The sequence below is a fragment of the Phymastichus coffea genome, unplaced genomic scaffold, assembly GCF_024137745.1.
Source record: "Phymastichus coffea isolate CEN01 unplaced genomic scaffold, Cenicafe_Pcof_1.1 PCOF00077, whole genome shotgun sequence".
NCBI classification, from domain to species: domain Eukaryota; kingdom Metazoa; phylum Arthropoda; class Insecta; order Hymenoptera; family Eulophidae; genus Phymastichus; species Phymastichus coffea.
The window spans coordinates 1239187-1258614 of NW_026706888.1; the positions used below are offsets into that span (position 1 = coordinate 1239187).

Genomic DNA, 19428 nt, shown 5'->3' on the forward strand with positions numbered 1-19428 from the left:
AAAAGACGTCGATTGATGTTTGGTCATTACACTTGAATCGCATATTATTGTCAAAACGAACGCGTACAAAGTCAATAGAATAAATGACAGAGAGTCTCAGAAATCGTTCATAGATAAAACATAAATAGCCGTGCACGGCACTTCATCGCGCATTGCTGAAACGTTCGATGAATACTTCCCAGCGTCGATTCCAAAGCTTCGTGGCTCGCTTCGTCTCCTCCGTATTCAGACTCGAGTACGCGATCGAGTTCGATGCCAACTTCTTCAGCGCCCTCAGATCAGCGTCCCTCGACATTATACCAACGAACGCTTCGTAGAAGTCGTAGCTAAGTCCTCGAGCACCCCAGAGCCCGGGATCATCGTTGGATATGACCACTGGGTAGTTCTCGGAGAAGAGCATACTCGCCGGGTGATTGCGCAAGTCCTTGACGAGGTTGAGCACTTGATTTGAAATCGGTGCCACTTCTATGGCAATGTTTTTCTTGCGAACCAGTTCCATCACTTTTGGGTGCTTCAGAAGAGCGTAGCTGAAAAATTGCGAGAGAAACGAATTTTCCATAATGTTGAACCAATGCAATGCCGGTGAAAAATGTCGATAATAAAATATTGAATTTCGAAATACACGAAATTGCCGCGCTCGCCATTTATTCAAGCTCAGCCGCTTCGAATCTGACGGAAATCAATCCCACGCCGGTAAAAGCACTCACCCGTGTCCGATCCTCTTGCTGTTCAGTAAAACGGCGTCAACGAGATTCTGATCGGTGCTCGTGCCGTACCAATTGGTTTCACCCGCGTGGAAGAACAGCTGCACGTCGTCGCCGAGCTCTCGCAGCCTGTTGGCAAACTTCTCGAGCGGGTAGCCCTTATCCTCCTGACCGACGAGATCGAAGCCCGCGATGAATTCCGGCAGCTCGTCTTTGAGCTGTCGCGCCGTGGCCAAGTAAGCTTCCATTTCCATGTCGCTGCATTTGCGTAACGGGGCGTAAATGAGCTTCATCCCGATGAAGTCCGGATGATCTCGGACGAACCTGAACGACGGAAACTCGTATTGACGTTAGCTTCTTGCAGTAATCGACAGTCGCCGAGAACACGCTTGGAGTATGCGGATTTTAGTTTTCACGATATCATCATGAATTTGAGAAGAGCTGATTACAAGCTGGTATCGCTGGTATGCGCACTCGAGTTATTCGCAAATTTTCTGAACGATATCACTTTACCGCGCAACTCAAGCAAAAATACGTAACGTTAATTGTCAGCAATTGATACGATTGGATGACTAATTGTCGCGTAAGCCGGATTAACTGATTTCACGTGAGCTCCGCGTTTTGCAGCGACGCGATTGCGGACGTCGTTTATTTTGCAAATCCGAACTTGGTCGATCTCAAAGAGTCGTGCGCAAAAAGCGTTTACCATAAATTTAGCGATTGGCTTTGCAAGAGATACCTGTCCGTGACGTTTTTATAAATCTTCGCTACCTCCACAGGCCCGTATTTCTTGCCGTCGAGATCGTACAAAGTCGGCAAAGTTGAGCGCAGCTCCAAGTATTGAACGTTGTCGCGATAAAGTTCCAGGAGTCCTTGGTAGAAGTGGTCCTCGTAAACCGGCCTGAAATGAGGATTCGTCAATCAGCGCCAACCGAGTCATTTGCGAGTTGGACCCTCGGTAAACAATTGCCTGTAAGTCAGCATGGGAGTGATGAACATGAAAATTGACGTGAACTTGGCCCATGCGGTGTCCACGTCTGGATACGACTTGACGGGATCAGCGGTTGCCATGGTCAGCTGTCTTATGATTCTCTCCTCGAACATTCCTGATCTGTTGCCTTGCCTTGTGTTCTGCAGCAGCATCCATTCGCACTCACTCATGTCGGGCTTGTCGAAAAACCGTAAATGCAGTACACCGCTCACGTCGCACACGTAAAGATTCGGTCGGAAGGTGATATTCCAATAGACGTATTTCCATGAGACAATTGCTGTGTCGTGGGAGTGAAGCACAGCTCCCTTCGGCAACTTTTTCAAGATTTTGAAAACCTCTGACTTCTCGATTTGTCTGGCTGCCGTGAGAAAGTTTTGGGCTGGCAGGAAATTTCTTGGGTTTGCAAAGCCTGCGAACAAGTTCCTCGATTCGTTACGATTCTTGATATCTTCATTAAAATTCTTATTTATGGTACTTAATTTTTAAATAAGATTTTATTGTTTTTCGGTAATCGCAGTTTAAGATTATATCATCACAAAGTATAGTATAAATATTTATATTATGCATTGGAATGATGAAAAAGACACGATATTAATTTGTAATGCTTATCCCTACTAGACTTCCCATGTCGATCAAAAATCATTTATCAACGATGCAGAGAAAAGCAAAAAAACGCGGGTAGAGCAATACACAAAAATACAAAACTCGCATGCATCGCGATTGCCATATGTGCATCGTAAGTGTCAGTGGACGTTGTTGTAATTTTCTTTAAAAAATGTGAGGATTCGAAATCAATGACTTTTACAATTTTCTTCACTTACCATTGTCGCAAGAAAAAGCAATTTGCTTCAATCGATCGCAAGTAATTCAAGCGACTCGTTGAAATAAAAGTAAGCAATAAATAGTACTTTACGATACCTGGGCCAAAAGTTGAGTTCCTGGGCTTGCGTCAACGACAAGTGGGTCAGTAACTCCAATTTTCGTACCGACTGATCATTAACAACGGGGATCAATGACAACTTATACGGTGGAAAGGTAAGTGAATAAAATGGAAATTCAAGCAAGAGGATGACATTGCGCCGGCAAAATTTCTCAGAAAATCAGAGACGCCATAACTGAAGTGCGTCATGTATAAGCAAAGAAAGATAGTATACAATACCGCGAGGCAGCAGCCTACATGATTACACGGACACTCATGTACAGTTTCTCACGATACGAACGCGATATGCCATTATTGTTAAAGTTATTTATTATTACGTTTATTCAAAAACACAATTAATATAATTATAATCTTGACTACAAAATAAATAATAAAATCGCAAGGTCATGTTATATAGCATAAGGTTATGGGCACAGACTCTTAAATTAAGTACTCAAAGTATGTTTATTATAAAAACAAGAGTAAATTGGATGCATTGAAGGTCTGATCACGAAGTATAGCTAAATAGCCTAGTCACGGATTTGGCTAAGCATATCAAACCTATGATTGACGAGGCGATCTGGCAGATAAGGAAGCGAAAGCATCGTGGGGAGCATTACAAGTTAGAGATAACAAATCACAGAAACCAGCAAATATATAGGCTTGTAAAGGAACGATGGATTTTTATCTCAAGACAAACAGTCACACAAAGTCTACGATTATATGCTCAGCTACAGACACCGTGTACGAGATAATCTTAAGATAAGCAAGCAACGCGCGAAGCCTGGGAAGCGCCTGGTCAGCAGTTAGATGCGAGAAACAAATTAACGGGCATGATGGTAGTGTATAAATTGCTGAATAATTTACCTGCTGGAACCGTTAAGATCCAGTTGGATGCTGTTGATAAAAGTATGGTAAAGGCATTTGATGAGTTGATTACGCAGGTTTGTGTGTTCGAAAGAGGTTTTCACAAAAGGATTTAGTTGCAGAAGCGAAAGCGTAACAACGAGATGCAAGGAAGAAGTCAAAAGCGGGCACAACTTGGAATTATTCTGATAAGAAAAACCATTGGGTCGCCGAGTGGACCGCCAAAGTAGTGCCGATCGACGCTCACCCGAAAATAAGAGAGCTAACGAATCTGAAAAGAGTACAAACAAAAATCAGCGCAAGGAAAGGTCAAGAACAAGGAAATCAGACGAAGTTTTACGTTGTCGGCCTCCGAAGAAATGTTCAGTGGCGAGATCGATTTGACTGACTGGTGGATCGGCACTGGTGCAACAAGACGCGCGACAAACAATTTTCATTTCTTCTTAGATGTTGAAAAGCTCGATAGTTCGTGTAACGGCTGGCAATCAGTTTTCAGAGGATCTCGGAAAAGGCACAATAAAATGATAAAAGTTTACGGAACTCTGCACGTATCGTGGTATCGACTTGTTACCTTCTGATCTAAAGAGAAGAAAAATGGACGCGAAAACTGTCACAAAGGTACTTATAGGTTACGATGGCGATGAAAGGTACAGAGCTTACATTAAAGAGCGGCATAAATTTCAATTTTGCGACTTGATCACGGAATGCAACAATGAAGTTAAGTTACCATTGAAAGACTGTCATTTTCAGATGGACAACGTCGATGAGAGTAATGAAATTCCTGTTGAACCTGAAGAAGAGTCAGCTCTTGAAGTTTCTATGGAACCTGCAAAAGAGCCACTTGAGCACGAATCAGAGAATACCCCGAAGAAAATATATCGAGTCTACAACCGAGAATAAGCAAGAGCCGGACAATCTACCGTAACCTATCAGAAATCTAGGGGATCGCTTGAAACTAAGTAAGCCAAATTACTTACACGACATAGAGGCAGTTGAAAGTATTGTCACGACATAGAGGCGTATGAAAACCCTCGATAATTTTAAGAAGCTCCTTCAAGCAAGAAAAGTTCTTCAACAGTGAAATGGCTTTACTGAATGAAAATAAACTATAGAGAATGTTAGATTTGCCATCTGAAGCTAAAATCATTCCACGTATGTGAGTTTATCTAATCAAGATCAATCCTGGTGGTTCAATCAGTCGATACAAAGAAAGACTAGTTATAAAATGTTTCGCTCATCGATCATATGGTTAAACTTTTAGTCAAGTAGTCAGAATATGGACAATTCTAAATCACGACGGCATATTTTGTTAGGATTGGAAATCGAACAAAAAATGATTGCACAACAATTAACCGAGAAGCATTTGCTAAGATTATAGAACGTCTTAATTATTTAGAGTGTAAACCAGTTATCACGCCTATGTTGAAACCTACAGAGTTTAATTTATCAGGAAAGGAAAACTCGAAAACACATAATTTTCCTTACAGAAAAACTGTTAGTACAATAATGTACGAAGAATGGAAAAATGCATTTGAAGCTAAACGAGTTTTTTGCTACATAACATGCACAATTGCGAAAGGAATAAGCTGTAATTATAATAAAAAATATTCTTCAAAAGCAACTTGCAGTGGCTTACTGAAACTGAAATAATAAAACAAATTCTGATGTTTGAAGTAGATAACGCTGCAGCGTGACGGTTTAGCAAGAATCGAGAGTTTCATTGTCGAAATGAACATTGTTATTAAGCACTCTTTTATCAAAAGAAAGGTGATCGAGGTCATATGAACAGTTAAACAGGTGTCTACTGAAGATAGTGCGAAAATTTTGTTAGTCTTTGAGTGTCCAAAGTAACGAAATTTTTAATGGGGGTTTATTATTTTCATTCTCTCCGTTATTACATAAATTAACTAGGAAAAACGTTAAATCTATAAATTTAAATGTTAATTAATTTAAAAAGACAATTAATATAATTATTACCTTGACAACAGAATAATTAATAAAATCAAAAATTCATATTATTATATAAATTACGCAAGATACTACTTTCATGAAATGACCATTATTTGTTGAATAAACAAACAAAAAAAATCAGGTTATTTGTAAAATTTGTTTTCCTTTCCATAAATCTTCGTAAATTAGTTCTCTGCAGTTGACCTATAATATTTTTGTTGTTGGAAAAACGTAAAGCATAATATCTTGCTGCCCGTCATAAATATAAATAAAAATATAATCCGTCATTAATATGCGATAAAAAGACTTTGATTTTACAAATAATCGTTTTACGGTTACGATGCGATAAAAACAATTATATCACTATCTGCAAGTTTGAGATGAATTGTAACCGACGACTATTTTTCTACTGTTCAAAGAAAACGAAAGACTTCGTGATCGAAATACTAAACCAAATCCAAACAAAAAAGTGGGAAAAAGTGCAAACGAAAATCTGACAATAGAAAGTAAAATGTTGTCAACAATCATATCTTTGATGCATCCTAAAGATTCCAATATCTACTCATAATCCAGCCGAATAAAGAGGATGAATCATTTAAGAAAAAAATGTAACGCACCATCATCAACTTCCTTCATCTTCATGTTCATAATAGTCTGGTTAACAAGTTGCTCTTTATAATTCAGCTTCACATCCCCGCCAATCATAATATTCTGCTCGGTCTTAAGTATCAGTGATCTCTCGATCCAGTAATCATCCCTCGGGGCTTTGACTGCATAGGCAACTGCGACATCGAGTAACAATAGTATGGCCACGGGTAAGATAATACCATAGGGACGATTCATGGTAACGAGCTGACGTAAGTAGTCGACGCGACGGCTCGACGAAGACTGAGCTCGCTGCCCGCATGTTAGCCGTAACATATCCGCGGACGACAAGGTCGACTGCATCTCTCCTCGCGTACAGCAGACGCGCGAATAAACGCTCTTGATCGTGGGTATTCGTCGCGAGTTCTCCTAAGCGCGGTCGGCTCAGCTGCGTCCGTCCGCGTGTGCCCAAGTCGTTCTCGTGGCCGACTCCGAACTCTCATCATCGCGCGCGACAGTTGCCTGGCGCATCCTTGCAGATTTCCAGTACTTTGCAAACTCCATGATATCGCGGGCAAATCTTGCCACGTCGTTATATCAAGCGTACATTCTGTTTTCGACACATGACTATTAGCTGTTTTTCTTTCTTCGCCTCGGTTAATGGGCTATCAAAAATATAAACAATTATTAGCACTATCTTCAGCTGGATACACGAAAAAACGTAGAGCTGCTGCTCAAACAATTCTTTATAAAGAGTTTCGCATATCGTACTCTCGATTAGAATTTGTTTTAGCGTAAAGACATATATAACAGTGACTTGGTGAAATAGAGCAGCAACGATATCAATCTCTTCAAACAACTTAAACCTTTTTTTCTATTTTTACTTCTGTAAAGTAATTATTTTTCAATGTAATATTTACTGTTCGAGTAAAAACGTTTATCATTCCCTAAATTATAATACTTTTGTAAATATGTACTGTTGTGATCATTGTCATGATCAACGCGCTAGTGATGTTTGATCATAATGATTGTTATTCAAATTTATAATTAATTAATAATTTATTCACTATTATAACTTCTTTTCAAAATATGACCTTCAGCTTCATTACCAATTGTCAGAAATGATATATTACTTAAAACGCTTACTATTCAGAGTTTCTTACGGTTATTTCAAATTAGTATGCTTTATTTCGTGCTAGCAATTTTTAAGTTGTAAAATAATTATTATATCTTTTTGCTGGCCAATACATAGAGTAATTAAACCCAATTAATGGAGACAAAAATAACTATCATGTTTTATATTATATCGTGTTTTTTAAGGTTGTGGACGAGTGCCGGTGGTACGTTGAATTCACATTTGAAATCAACAAGTTTCATTGGTTATATTAAATTTCAAACTCACGATTTTGAAAAACTTCCTTTTTCTATCCCTGGTTAGACGGAATCATTTTGGTGAACGGCGCTCCGCCATACGTGCCAATACGTGCGTGCTACCAACGAGCTGTTCACCAAACATCTACAAATTATCCATCCCTTAAACAACACGTTCTGCTCTCAGATACACACACAAGGCGTATGGCTATCATATGAAACGACGCGTTGTTTCCTTTACTTACTCCCACGCCAATTTATATCGAGATCTTCGAACTCGACACTTTGAAGTGTTACAAACTATTAGGTCGTAATTTGCATTGAAGTCGAATCTCTTTGTTCTTATTAGGCGCACTGCCAAAAAAACAATAATCTATAGCCTAAGTCTCTAAAATTGTCAAATGATGATTTATTGCCGTTCGATGAGTTTCTTTGGATGTTCACGTAAAATTTGTAATATGCTTTAGAAAATAACTGTTTGTAATCCATTTCTGCACTAGCTCACAAGAATGAGTCCATTATTTTTTATGTAGCTACCTTTTATACAACCAATTTTATGTGAGAAATATCGAAATATAAAATAATTTTTTTTTTCTCGTATAGAGTAATTTTTTATTCTCGTAGTACGCTCACGAGAATTAGAAATTTTGGGAGGCAGGTACACATTTTTCGATTTGTAAATATTCATATTTTTAGTAATCATTGATGTTAATCAGTACTTGCAACTAATTTCGGTAGTAGAAAGAAATGTATGTTTCAAGTAGTATGTAAAGGAAAGTGTCACTTTTAATTAATCAAGAGTTTTAACGTTAATCAAATCACTCTCATATCTAAAAATAATGATTGTAGAAGTAAAGTATGTCTCATGTTTAATTTTTACTACAAATGACGAAATGTTAAATCAAATTTCAGTTGTCATTAAGAGAAGAAGTATGTGGCATAAATTATGAAATAAGTTAATATATATTGATATATCTCTTTATTTTATTCGAATTCATTTTATTATTGTCACTTGACTATTCTGGGGTACACACATATTTATAAGAAATATAAAGACGAAGTAAAATGATAATCTTTGAAAAATTGACAAGTTAATCATATGTATTACATTTTTATTGTAGACTTTATAATGTTTTAAATACGTCGAATTTCTCTAAATTTAATTTACATATTTCAATTTTATCATAAGTTGGCATTTATTGAAAGAGGATATGTAAAGTGCAAAAGAACCCATACTACTTTGAATAACGTTATGTCGCTTCCAAAACACAGTTAAAAAAATTAAAAAGCTATAAAATACCATAACAATTAAAAATGCCATACAAAATTTATTCCTCATTGCTATTAAAAAATTAAGTATATTTTTATTAGATTGGTATAACACTTCAAATGTAATACACGTACATGTACATAAACTCTAAATTGTACAATAGTCTAATTTAAAGTACCAGTAGTTTATATCTAAATCATTTATTTCACGGCATATGGCATTCGACGAGTGACCATATATAAACGTAATTAATATGTATAATAACAGATTTAATTCCTTTAAATTACTGTTATTTACAATTATTTTTTACTTTTAAAAAATAACTGCATATTCTGAAAACATATTTTGCACGGCCGTTTTTGAAGAAAATATATTAAACAAGCGTTTCTAATATTTACAATACTTTGGTTCGCATTGATCAACGCTTATATACATCCACGACATGTTCTATAATCCTTTGTAATGCTCGTAGCTTTCTAACTGATTTTGTAGTTCTCGTTTTATTCTTTAACCGCAAACGATCAAATTTACGTCGATTGGAAAGAAGAGCGAGAGGGTTTTCATTAATCTAATAATTGTCAATTCACATATGAATAGTAAGTTCAATAAAATTCGTGGCAAGTAATACAGGAACTATCAAAAATGCAAAATTTACACATATAATTGTGAAATGTCACTATTATATTTTTAAATTATGTCGCATATTGTGCATGCATGATCATTGCCAGTACATTACACTAACGCTTTATATTTACAATCATGTAAAAGCATTTTCAATTCAAAATTTCATATACTCTAATTTTTAAAATGTATTTTTTCGAACACACTAACATTCAATAGTCACACTATAAACAGTACCGTTTAAAGCATTAACATGAAGCATAATTTCATCAAACATATGTGAGATCAAAGACAAAGCATTTATTTGCTTCATAAGATATCCGCATTACGACATATATTAAAATGTTTACACGTTCGCAAAATAGCATATATACATTTCTGATCACTTCATTATTCCTTTTCTCATGCATTTTATTACTAAAATTTTGTCATGCCATATATAGTGCACTTGAAAATCATTTTAGTCAAACCTCAGCCTAAATTATAAAAATTCAAGCTTCACTATTTTTAATTTCGCATGTTAAATAATTTAAAAATATTTGTTAATTATTTTTTCTAAAAAATCTAAAATTACTCATCATTAAACTAAAATTATTGAGACTTCCATTACTTGTTGTATACGTGAAATAAATATTTTAATATCTAATTTACAATCTAAATTAGTCTTCTGTAATCATTACGCGTATAAGTTTTAGAACACAGTAGTCGAATTTTACATTTTATACAACGAAACAAAATGTAAAAATCTCTTAAGAATATTTTCATATTTTATTATTTTTTAATAAGATATTGAATACATTTTTAATAAAATAAAATATTGAAAATAATAGACTGTATACTTTAAAATCCTAAAATAATCATTTTCATCATAAAAGTATGTCATACAAAAATTTTACGTAGTAAAGAGATCTCGACTAATATTGCAATAGCAACAATAAAGAAGTTAGTATAACATTGGTCTCAGAAAAGTTGCCCCTACAAATTATTTTTAAATGCGCATGAATTATTAAAGCATGACAAAATTGACTACATATTCTCAACGAAGCTTTCGTATCGATTAATTTTAATGCTTTTTTCAACAAACGCATAAACGTTGTCCGACAATTATAACATATCCGAAACACTGAAGTACAAGCAGAAAATCAGCTTTTTCTAAAACGACTCACTTTTTAATACAATCTCATAAAGATACAATAACATACTCTCGTAGTCCTACACATGAAGAACGCAATTCGGAACAAAAAGATGCTAAATCACAGTGTCCTGATAAGCAGGCGGTCCACTGAGCACGAATTGCCTCTGGCTCTGCCTGACAATATCCGTTCTTTGTGGTACTTGAGGGGTTGCTCTGACCCCGTGATAATTACTATAACTGGACCGTGCACTTGCAGGTCGGTTACCATAAAGTTCGTCGAGATCCTCACCGTTGAGACTCTGAGTACTGGTTTGCTGGAAAGTTGGATTACTCTGACCTTGCCATTGCATCTGATTCATAATTTCAACGGGATTATTCACTTGTGGCGCACTTTGCCAGTTTTCAGTAAGATTGCGCGTCGAGCTCGTGCTCTCCCAATTGGTATTGCTCACCATGTTCGGTGGCATCACTGGATAAGCGTTTACGTCGGGTGTCCAGATGTTTGGAGACGAAGCCGCCATTATCATTGCTTCCGGTTGCCAATTTGGGCTAACTGCATTATAAATTATTCAATAAAATATCAATTTACACACGTGAATCTGGTTAATTTATTTAACTCACCTGTACTATCTCGATTCCAATGTCCTGATATCCGATCATAATTCAATGTCCCATGCGACAGCGAATTCACATTCTGATTGGTCAAATTACTCGGCGGTGTGTTGGCGTATAAACTCTCCTGGTGTTCCATAATTCTATTGATAGGATTTTTCCGTCTCGACTGTCTGACAGAACTCCTTCTGCTTGACCTGCGTGTCCCATCTCTAGATATAACCGAACGTCGCTTCACTCGTCTTGGAGTCATTGGCTTCGGCGACGTATTATCGTCGCGATGTGCGATCGGTGGCTCTGGCTGGGAGTACTCGATACTGTACAGTGGTCGTGGCTGCTTTTTCTTCTTTTTGATTTGCGCTACGAAGAGGTAAGTATTATAGCGAAGCGAACTTTCGATGTGGTTTGAACTTACAGTTTGCTCGTCGATGTAGGCTCGTAATGTTTGTTGCACAATACGTAATGTTTTTTACAGTGGTTCGTACAGTAAATAGCATTGAAAGACTTTAAAGAAGTTACTTATAAAAAATTAAAAAACACAACAGTACTGTGATCAATCACGTTCTTAAGCGATTCAGGTATAGTAAAATTTCTACTTACTATAATGATATTTATGAACTAATTCATGTATTACAACAAAATGATATTAAAAACTAACTACAGATATTTATTTCAACTATAATTTAATGTAAGAAAAAAAAGCCCAAAAGTGATTCCAAAACACTACGAAAAAAGGCATTACCATACAACCATTGTTAAAGGAAAGAAAAAAGAGTGAAGGGTTAATAATAAATAAAAAAGAGCAAGCTGATTGTACACTTTCATATTGCACTTTTATTATTCCATCACAAAACGAATTGTTTTGATTATATTATTGTGTGCTGATGAATTACATTAAGATGAAAATGGAATCGATTTTATAGTTAACAAAAATAATGAATCGTGAACTGCTTATATGATATAAACTAAAGAACACAAATAAATTAAGTCATAAAAAAAACTAAACATTATGAGAAAACATTCCAGTTCTAAACAGACATTTTTTATAAAATCAACTCATGATTAAGTGAGTATGAACTTTTTTCAACGTGGGTCGAACATAACATTCCGTAAACGTAAAAACAACTGCACCACGGAAAAAATAAACTCAAATAGAAAAGGCAATCGGAGACAGTCTAAAAAGGCAAGTTTCAAGGCAAAAGGAACTCACAGCTGCATTGAAATTAATCTCTTCATGTTCTATTGGAGTTCAAACAGTATTTGGTATAAAAAGTATCCAAGTTACTATACTGCGAGCTTTGCGTAGTTATGAGTTTATTAAAAATAAGTATTAAAGTGAACGCGTTTCCATTAATATACAAAATATTCCTTTTTCAAATTATACATTATTCTTTACAAACTATTGTTAATTGTATAAAACTAATTTCACTGCAGTTTCCGAACACAAGAAGTCTATATGAGAGGGACATAAATATATTCTTAGGACGTCAACACGACGAGCAGTAAATACGAAAAAAGTGAAGATGAGAATAATAATTTACAGTTGCTATCGTAGTTTATTTAAAATTTTTTTTTCTTGTATGATAGACAGTAAGTTTGTTTTTTTTGTTTTCAAAAGAAAGATTCGTCGAATGTAAGGTTCGTTTATCACGCACAAACGAAACGCATTCGCCTCGTAACTTATCGTACTTATCACAGTCTATCAGTGCGTTATCATTATCATTTTTTAAAGTCTACACGCGCATCGGACGCGTCATTGTACCCATCAATAGGTATATTTTAGAAACCTTGCTGGGCTACGATTGATTCATCGTTGTTTCATTTTCGAACATGGCCAATCTAAAACGGTTTTTTTATCAAAATTTCTACAATCTTAGAGTAGAATCTAACAGTTTAAAATTATCGCAATCTTAAACCCTGTAAACCTATTTTTGCATAAGATATCATCTAAAAATATAATTCTACTGATCGACAAGCTTTCCAAATCTTCCTTCATTTTTTTGTATAATAAACAGGCACAACTGTCGTTTTACATCATATTTCATATAAAAATTTAACTATTTATGCTTCGATGGTTTGCACGATGGACGTGTATTTGGCAAATACAAGAATATGCAGTTAAACTTGACGTCATAGAGCAATAAAACTTTGATAAAATACAAATTAAGTAATGCAAAATATCCGCTTCAAGTACAACTGCGATACCCTCATTTTAAAACTATCTCTTAGTCTAGTTAATAATTTAAATAGTCTGCTCTAGAAAACAGTACATTGCTAATCTAACAAACAAAGCTTTTTTTCTATAGTGGAAAAAACCAGAACCGATCCGTCAAATAAAAAAATTTTTATTTTCTCACAGCCGAAACGTCAATTTGAAAAAGTAAAATGGATTTCTTGAATATTAGCACACCATATAAATACGAATGTTGGAACATCATAATTTCAATAATTATTAACAAACATAGACATCGGTCTATTATCGCGTCTAGCTGCACGAACTCTCGGCTCATTTCTCATGTTCTCATGATTAACGACGTTCTCCTCGTCGATTGCGAGTCTGGGATCCGAGTGAAATGACCTCAAATTGACCCTAAGCGGTGGAGGTAGCGGCGGCGGTTGTTGTTCTCTGATATGATCGGCATAAACTCGAGGTCTAAACGAGTTCCTGTTCTGCCTGTTCCCACTTCCGGTATTTTGCGCGTTCCTCGCGAATTGTCGATTTCGCATGAGAGGACTGTGAGTTACGAGTTGTTGCGTGGGCAATGGTAATGGTTGCCTATACCTATGTCTATTCGCGCCAAGATTCGGTGTATGAACTTCAAGTGTATCGTAGTCTTCTCGTTGAGGTGGTAGTTGGTCGATAGGTGAGGAGTAGTCTGCATAGTCGACAGTATGTCCGTTGTTTCTGATGGTAACAGTTGCCTTAGGCTGTTGTTGCGGTGCTGCTCGGACCAAACTCGATGAGCGATCCGACGTAGTGGTGGTGATGGTGTTGGTCGGATAATAGTAGCTGTCGTGCTTGGCAGGCGGCAGCGCCGAGTAGCTCACGTACATTGGATGGAGTGCCGTGTGGCCTGCTTGACCAAAGTCTCCGCCGCCGACAAAGTCAACTGCAAAGAGGCGTGCCACGTGCTTTTTTGTTTCTTTCTTTCAATTAACTGAACGCGTGTCGGCTTATATATTGTGTTGCTCATATTTTGTAGCTGCATTCAAAATTTTTGACTCACTCGACCAATCATGGCAATGTTGAGGATGAGATCACGTGTCACGCGGATGACAATATCGTCTATACGTACTGCGACAGTTTTCAATATAATATCAATTACTCACTCGTGTCGTTTCATTGCTACGCTCTTTTTTCAGTTCAACGTGATTTATCGATTTCCTATCGTACAGTACTTCGGTTCTTTTTTGCTGTGATTGGAACAGGATATTTTTACTTAGAAGCGATGCTAATTACTAAGCTACTGATTAATTTGCAATAAAATATTTTCAAGTGACATGACTACTACGTTAGAAAACTTTTGCAATTTTAGAAAGTTTCTCAGCTGAATAAAAAAAAGAAATATAAATATATCTATAAAATAAAATAAATACGCTTTTAATATCAGGAAAAAAATTGGATTTATTAATAAAAAAAGAGTAACTTGAATGTAAAGCTCCAAAATATGATCGCTCAAGCATAAGTAGATCGATTAAATTTTTCGACAATTCAAGAACCACTGTAAAGCCATATAGAGAGACGAAGCTTGAAAGAAGTATCTACAAGTGCTTTGCTATACTAAACTCTATGCATGCTGAGTATTGATTCTCGCAAAGTTTCCATGAATACATTTGCGCTTTCGTCGTTTCTTTGAATCGTACTTTGATTCATATTGACAGACTTATAACACTCGTTCAATTGTAACTTCATGTCTATTTATAAATCCATGACCATGAAATTCTATCAATATAGCTATTCTTACGTGAAACATTCAGTAATCAATTTATTAACATTAAAAAAAATTGAAAAATCATTCATTGACTGAAATACTCTATAGACAATATTTATGCATTTATAATCTAATAGACCATGCATATTAGGTTTGTCTTTGATGCAAAGCACTTACCAAAGTTCACAAGTATAATTAAAAACCCTCATTTATGAATATACCATCACCAGTTACAATTATATGTTAGTTTTTCCGTCACGGGAATATAATTTAGTAGTAGGTGCCTCATTCATAAGCGTCATTAGTCATGAAACTATTGTGATTTATCTATGAGAGAAATGTAATGCTTGTATGTGCTCCCAAAAGCTCGTTCTAGCGAATACGCGTATATCAGAGTAATTTAGATCGATAACTTACAGCTGTCGTCCTCTTCCGTAAAAAGCCGAGCTAAAAATAGACCACCGATAATCGCTATGACCTACGATAAAACCAGTTCATAATTAGTACAAATTGTTATTGTTGGAAAACTGATTTTTACAGCGAAAACATGATAAACTAACTGCAAGTGCACATTGTATGACCGCGTGCAGAACCTCAACAACTTCGTAATCGACAACACAGCCTGTAACCCAATCGGGTCGGTAAAGATCTGGTCGATCCGGTATCGTGCCATTGTAGTAAGGCTTGCATCCTGGCCCATTGACCAGCCACCAGGAAAAACTACCGGTGCCCAAATTCAACAGGTCGCTGTTCTGAAATTAGAGATAGGGCGGATATGTTAATTACGATAATTTGAGTATCCTAAATGCGACGTGAACTGCATATTAAACGTTTTTTGTTTCTCGACCTATGTATCCACGACGCTTTAAAAGTAACCTCACGTTTATTCATCTTAATTTGATCGAAAATGTTTACATTGTTGAGATTAAAAAAAGGATAATTTCTTCTTTTTTGCATATTAGTAAAATATTATTTAAAACTAATATCTGAGTAGAATATTTAGTGCATCTAAGTACTATTCAATTATCGATAAAAACAAAGAAAGAGAAACGTTTAATTTTCATTTTTTTTTTAATCGCGGAACTTTACAATGATTCATGGAGCGAAATAATATCTACTGACAGAACTAGACTTTGCCAATAAAAATCAAAGTGTACGTAAATAAAAGCGAACGATCTTCAACAGTTGTGCCGACTGACAACTTAGAAGAGAAAAAATAAATCTCTATAAACAGTCTCCCATGAAAACAAGTCTATTACAAAAAGGGTCGCCTATGCAATTCCAGTCATCGCGCCGGCAGAAAACGCCAATTCTCGAAAAATTGGAGCAAGTTATTAGATGACTCACCTTGTTCAATATCCCAACATTAAGATAGAAGCACGTAAGGAATACGTTCCAACCAAGCCAGAGTCCATTCCAAACGCAGTACTGTAAAAGAATATAATAGAGTCAAAAGACACAGTCGCAAACAAGGAAGATTATTATTGAGGCTTATTGACAATTAGAACGCGGCACTTAGATAGCGTAATGGGAGTGAAAGAGCGAGAGCTCGTGTCCGTTTCCTTAAGTGAAATGTGACTAACTCTCTAAGAATGCCCTCCCCAAAGCAGGTCAACGGACTTGTAGCTCTCCGGAGCCTGCACGACCCTCGCGACACCGATTTCTCACGCTCATTTACTCACGCGAGCCGACTGCGAATAAGCGTTTTTCTTTTATAAAAACGTGTCATATTCAATTGGCAGGAAAGCTAACGCGTAAGGGTTTTACTTTGAGAAAACTCTTGCGTAGACGATTGATTGATTTTGATGACGCGAAAAATCATTATATTAATCTTTGTGAATGAATTCTTGATACGTTAAATAAATAAGGTTGATTAGTAAATTTTCTGCTTTAGAGAGTACTGACAATCATCAAATAATTCAAGCTGGACAGATGTTTATAGCTGTGGCTCTTTGCGTTTTTCAAACAACACCGTGAAGATGACAGGAAAGATATTTAAAAAATCGAGTCATTGTGTAAACAATAACACAGCATGCTTGAAAGTCTTGATTTTCCTTACACACATGCACTTGTACAATCAGTTTTTTTTTTCTGCACTTGGCAGTGCAACCTATTATTAACACAAGATAACTATTCAACACAATCAGCATCACACTTTGCAAATAAAGGGGAAATGTTTCTGGTTCGCTGCTTGTGAAGGTATATCTAGAGAAAGTCTCATCACTCAGTGCACTTCTTATTTAGCTTTACTTGGTTAATGTAAACAGACTTCACTGTTTCTGAAATACTTACAGATAAAATATATTTAGGTCGATATTGAAAAGCTCCAAAAAATCCAAGTATGACAAAGATTATATTAAAAAAGTTGATCAGTATTGGTACCCACATATATCCTAGAAAGTCGAATACCTGCCTCTCCACGGTTGTTATCTGAAAAAAAAATCGCAATAATAATTTTTCAAAGAATATAAACACAGATGTATTTGAAGTAATAATTCATTTCATATCTGGTATAGTATAGGAAATGAAATATAATTTTTTTTCTACAACAGCTTTGGTTGAAATGACATATTTTGTACTTCAGTTGCTCAATTCATTAAATGGTCTTAATTCATGTCAATTGTTATGTAGTTTACTCATTCCGATGTAGTCATCAACATGAAATGAAAATTAAATTATACGTACGTATAAGAATATATAACTCCGGAGATAGTATTTTTGAAACAATTATATATATATAAATAGTGTACAAGCTTTCTATTTCAAAAATTAATGACATATGCCTTTGTACTTTATAATAGAGTTAGTTATATGAACTAATCAAAGCATCTTTTGAGTATTTTTAAATTTTGCGGTGGTGAAAGAACAGCTGCTCGAAGATATTTATAGGAGTAAGGAAGTGAATGTCTGGTCTAGATGACTGTGTTAAAAGTTATGATTCTCACAGCTGAAACTTGTGATTCAATGTGCAGCTAAGTGCACAATGTAAACACCATTGTCATGAATGTTAATATATATTGAATCAAATTGATAGGTCTATAATAAAGATAATTAACAATTATTTTTATACTTTTTAACAGATATTTTTAATTTTAATAATTCATTTTGCTTGTAAAATGCCTCAAGGTAGTAGCATGACATGAGCATGTAAACAAATACAATGACTTTCTTATCTTTGAAAGAGTAATCAACAACGACATGAATCTATTTGAGTCAGAATCATATGAAACCATTGTGTTGCCTACTTAAGTGATATTATTCACTTACTATAATTAAGATATTAAAAATAACTTGGGAGTAGTTTCTTATAAATTTTTAACTGTTATTTAATATAACATAAGAAAAATGAAATGAAAAGCAGAATTGTTGCAAATGGTATTACTGATTTCCAAGAATATATGAATCAGATTGAATGAGATAATGAATTTTTATACTTTGTAAATAAAATTTTTGAATAAAACGTTCGCACATAAGATCTGCACATTGATGACTAAGTTAAAATATAAATTATATTTTAAATTCAACATAACAATTTGTACTTTTCGTTTCAAACCATATGACTCACCGTCTCAACAAAAAAAACATCTCATTGACGACTCTCAACCGATCGTCTGGTTCCAGTAAGGCAAAATAAAAGAACGATTTCCTAAAACTCGAACACCTGCATCATACACACTATCTATATGCCCTATCCACGAGCATTCCGAGAAAGTAAGCGACTCATCGTCATTCTCGTATTTTCCCTCGTCGAACCAGTTTGAATCGGACATCGAAGATGAGAGAAAAAAAATGAGAAAAACGAGCTCAGCCACAAATTACCCCCTTCACGACTTTTCTTTTTTCACCGTGAGATAGATATACCTGCGTACATCCGTTCTCCACACATGTCGGACTCGAAGAGCGAGCATATAAATAGCATTGCGATGGTCAAAAAGGTACGTGAACTTACAATTTGGAGGCAGCATATCGTAAGTAAAAAGTGCCTGTTGCTGCAGAGGCCCATATCTTGGACGACACTTGCGGATTGCAGCCAGACACGACATATCGTTTATACGGCCGTTACCGATGATGCCTCGTCGCCATTTTCACTTCTTTCTCTCTCACTCTCACACACTTCTCTTCTTTCCTCGCGTGCAACAACAACGCACAGCACACAGTATAGGCCTGGCTTACCTTCGCGCTTGCCTGGCGTACACTGTTGGCCGAGCGACGGCGGTTAGGTTACGTTACGGATGGAGGACTGAGGATGAGGAGGGGAGGCATCAGGCAAGTGCAGAGCGCGGCGGCTGCAACCTGCTGCTTTGTTGTTCCCTTTTGTCTGCTTTTCTATGAGCTGCTTCACTCCCACGCCAACGAGGGCTGCTAACCTGCACCTATACACTACACGAATCGATTTACCTGTGCACGCGCTCATTAATAAATTGTAATATACCGGAAGACTCGAAACCCTGCTTTACTATAGTTTCTGTCT

General features: G+C 36.0%; 2 protein-coding genes across 6 annotated transcripts; both read right to left on the reverse strand.

Moving 5' to 3' along the window:
• Positions 1–26: 26 nt before the first annotated feature.
• On the reverse strand, positions 27–6297 carry LOC131668402 (adenosine deaminase 2-like). Of its 2 annotated transcripts, none has more exons than XM_058942517.1 (5): positions 6049–6297; positions 1720–2104; positions 1444–1605; positions 708–1028; positions 27–527 (listed from the first exon to the last, which is right to left on the reverse strand). In XM_058942517.1, exons 1-5 carry the CDS (start codon positions 6272–6274, stop codon positions 143–145), a joined length of 1479 nt encoding a protein of 492 aa, XP_058798500.1. In that variant the 5' UTR covers positions 6275–6297; the 3' UTR covers positions 27–142. The 2 variants fall into 2 exon arrangements, with proteins under 2 accessions (XP_058798500.1, XP_058798499.1); XM_058942516.1 differs by having other exon boundaries at positions 1675–2104.
• A 2083-nt stretch (positions 6298–8380) lies between these two features.
• On the reverse strand, positions 8381–19138 carry LOC131668422 (sodium/potassium-transporting ATPase subunit beta-1-interacting protein). 4 transcript variants are annotated; one of them, XM_058942559.1, is made up of 8 exons: positions 18907–19138; positions 17250–17387; positions 16305–16385; positions 15518–15709; positions 15375–15435; positions 11035–11385; positions 10805–10966; positions 10585–10727 (listed from the first exon to the last, which is right to left on the reverse strand). In XM_058942559.1, exons 1-8 carry the CDS (start codon positions 18958–18960, stop codon positions 10699–10701), a joined length of 1068 nt encoding a protein of 355 aa, XP_058798542.1. In that variant the 5' UTR covers positions 18961–19138; the 3' UTR covers positions 10585–10698. The 4 variants fall into 4 exon arrangements, with proteins under 4 accessions (XP_058798538.1, XP_058798539.1, XP_058798542.1 ...); XM_058942555.1 differs by having other exon boundaries at positions 8381–10966; XM_058942556.1 differs by lacking the exon at positions 18907–19138 and adding an exon at positions 18523–18826 and having other exon boundaries at positions 8381–10966.
• Between the last annotated feature and the right edge of the window lie 290 nt (positions 19139–19428).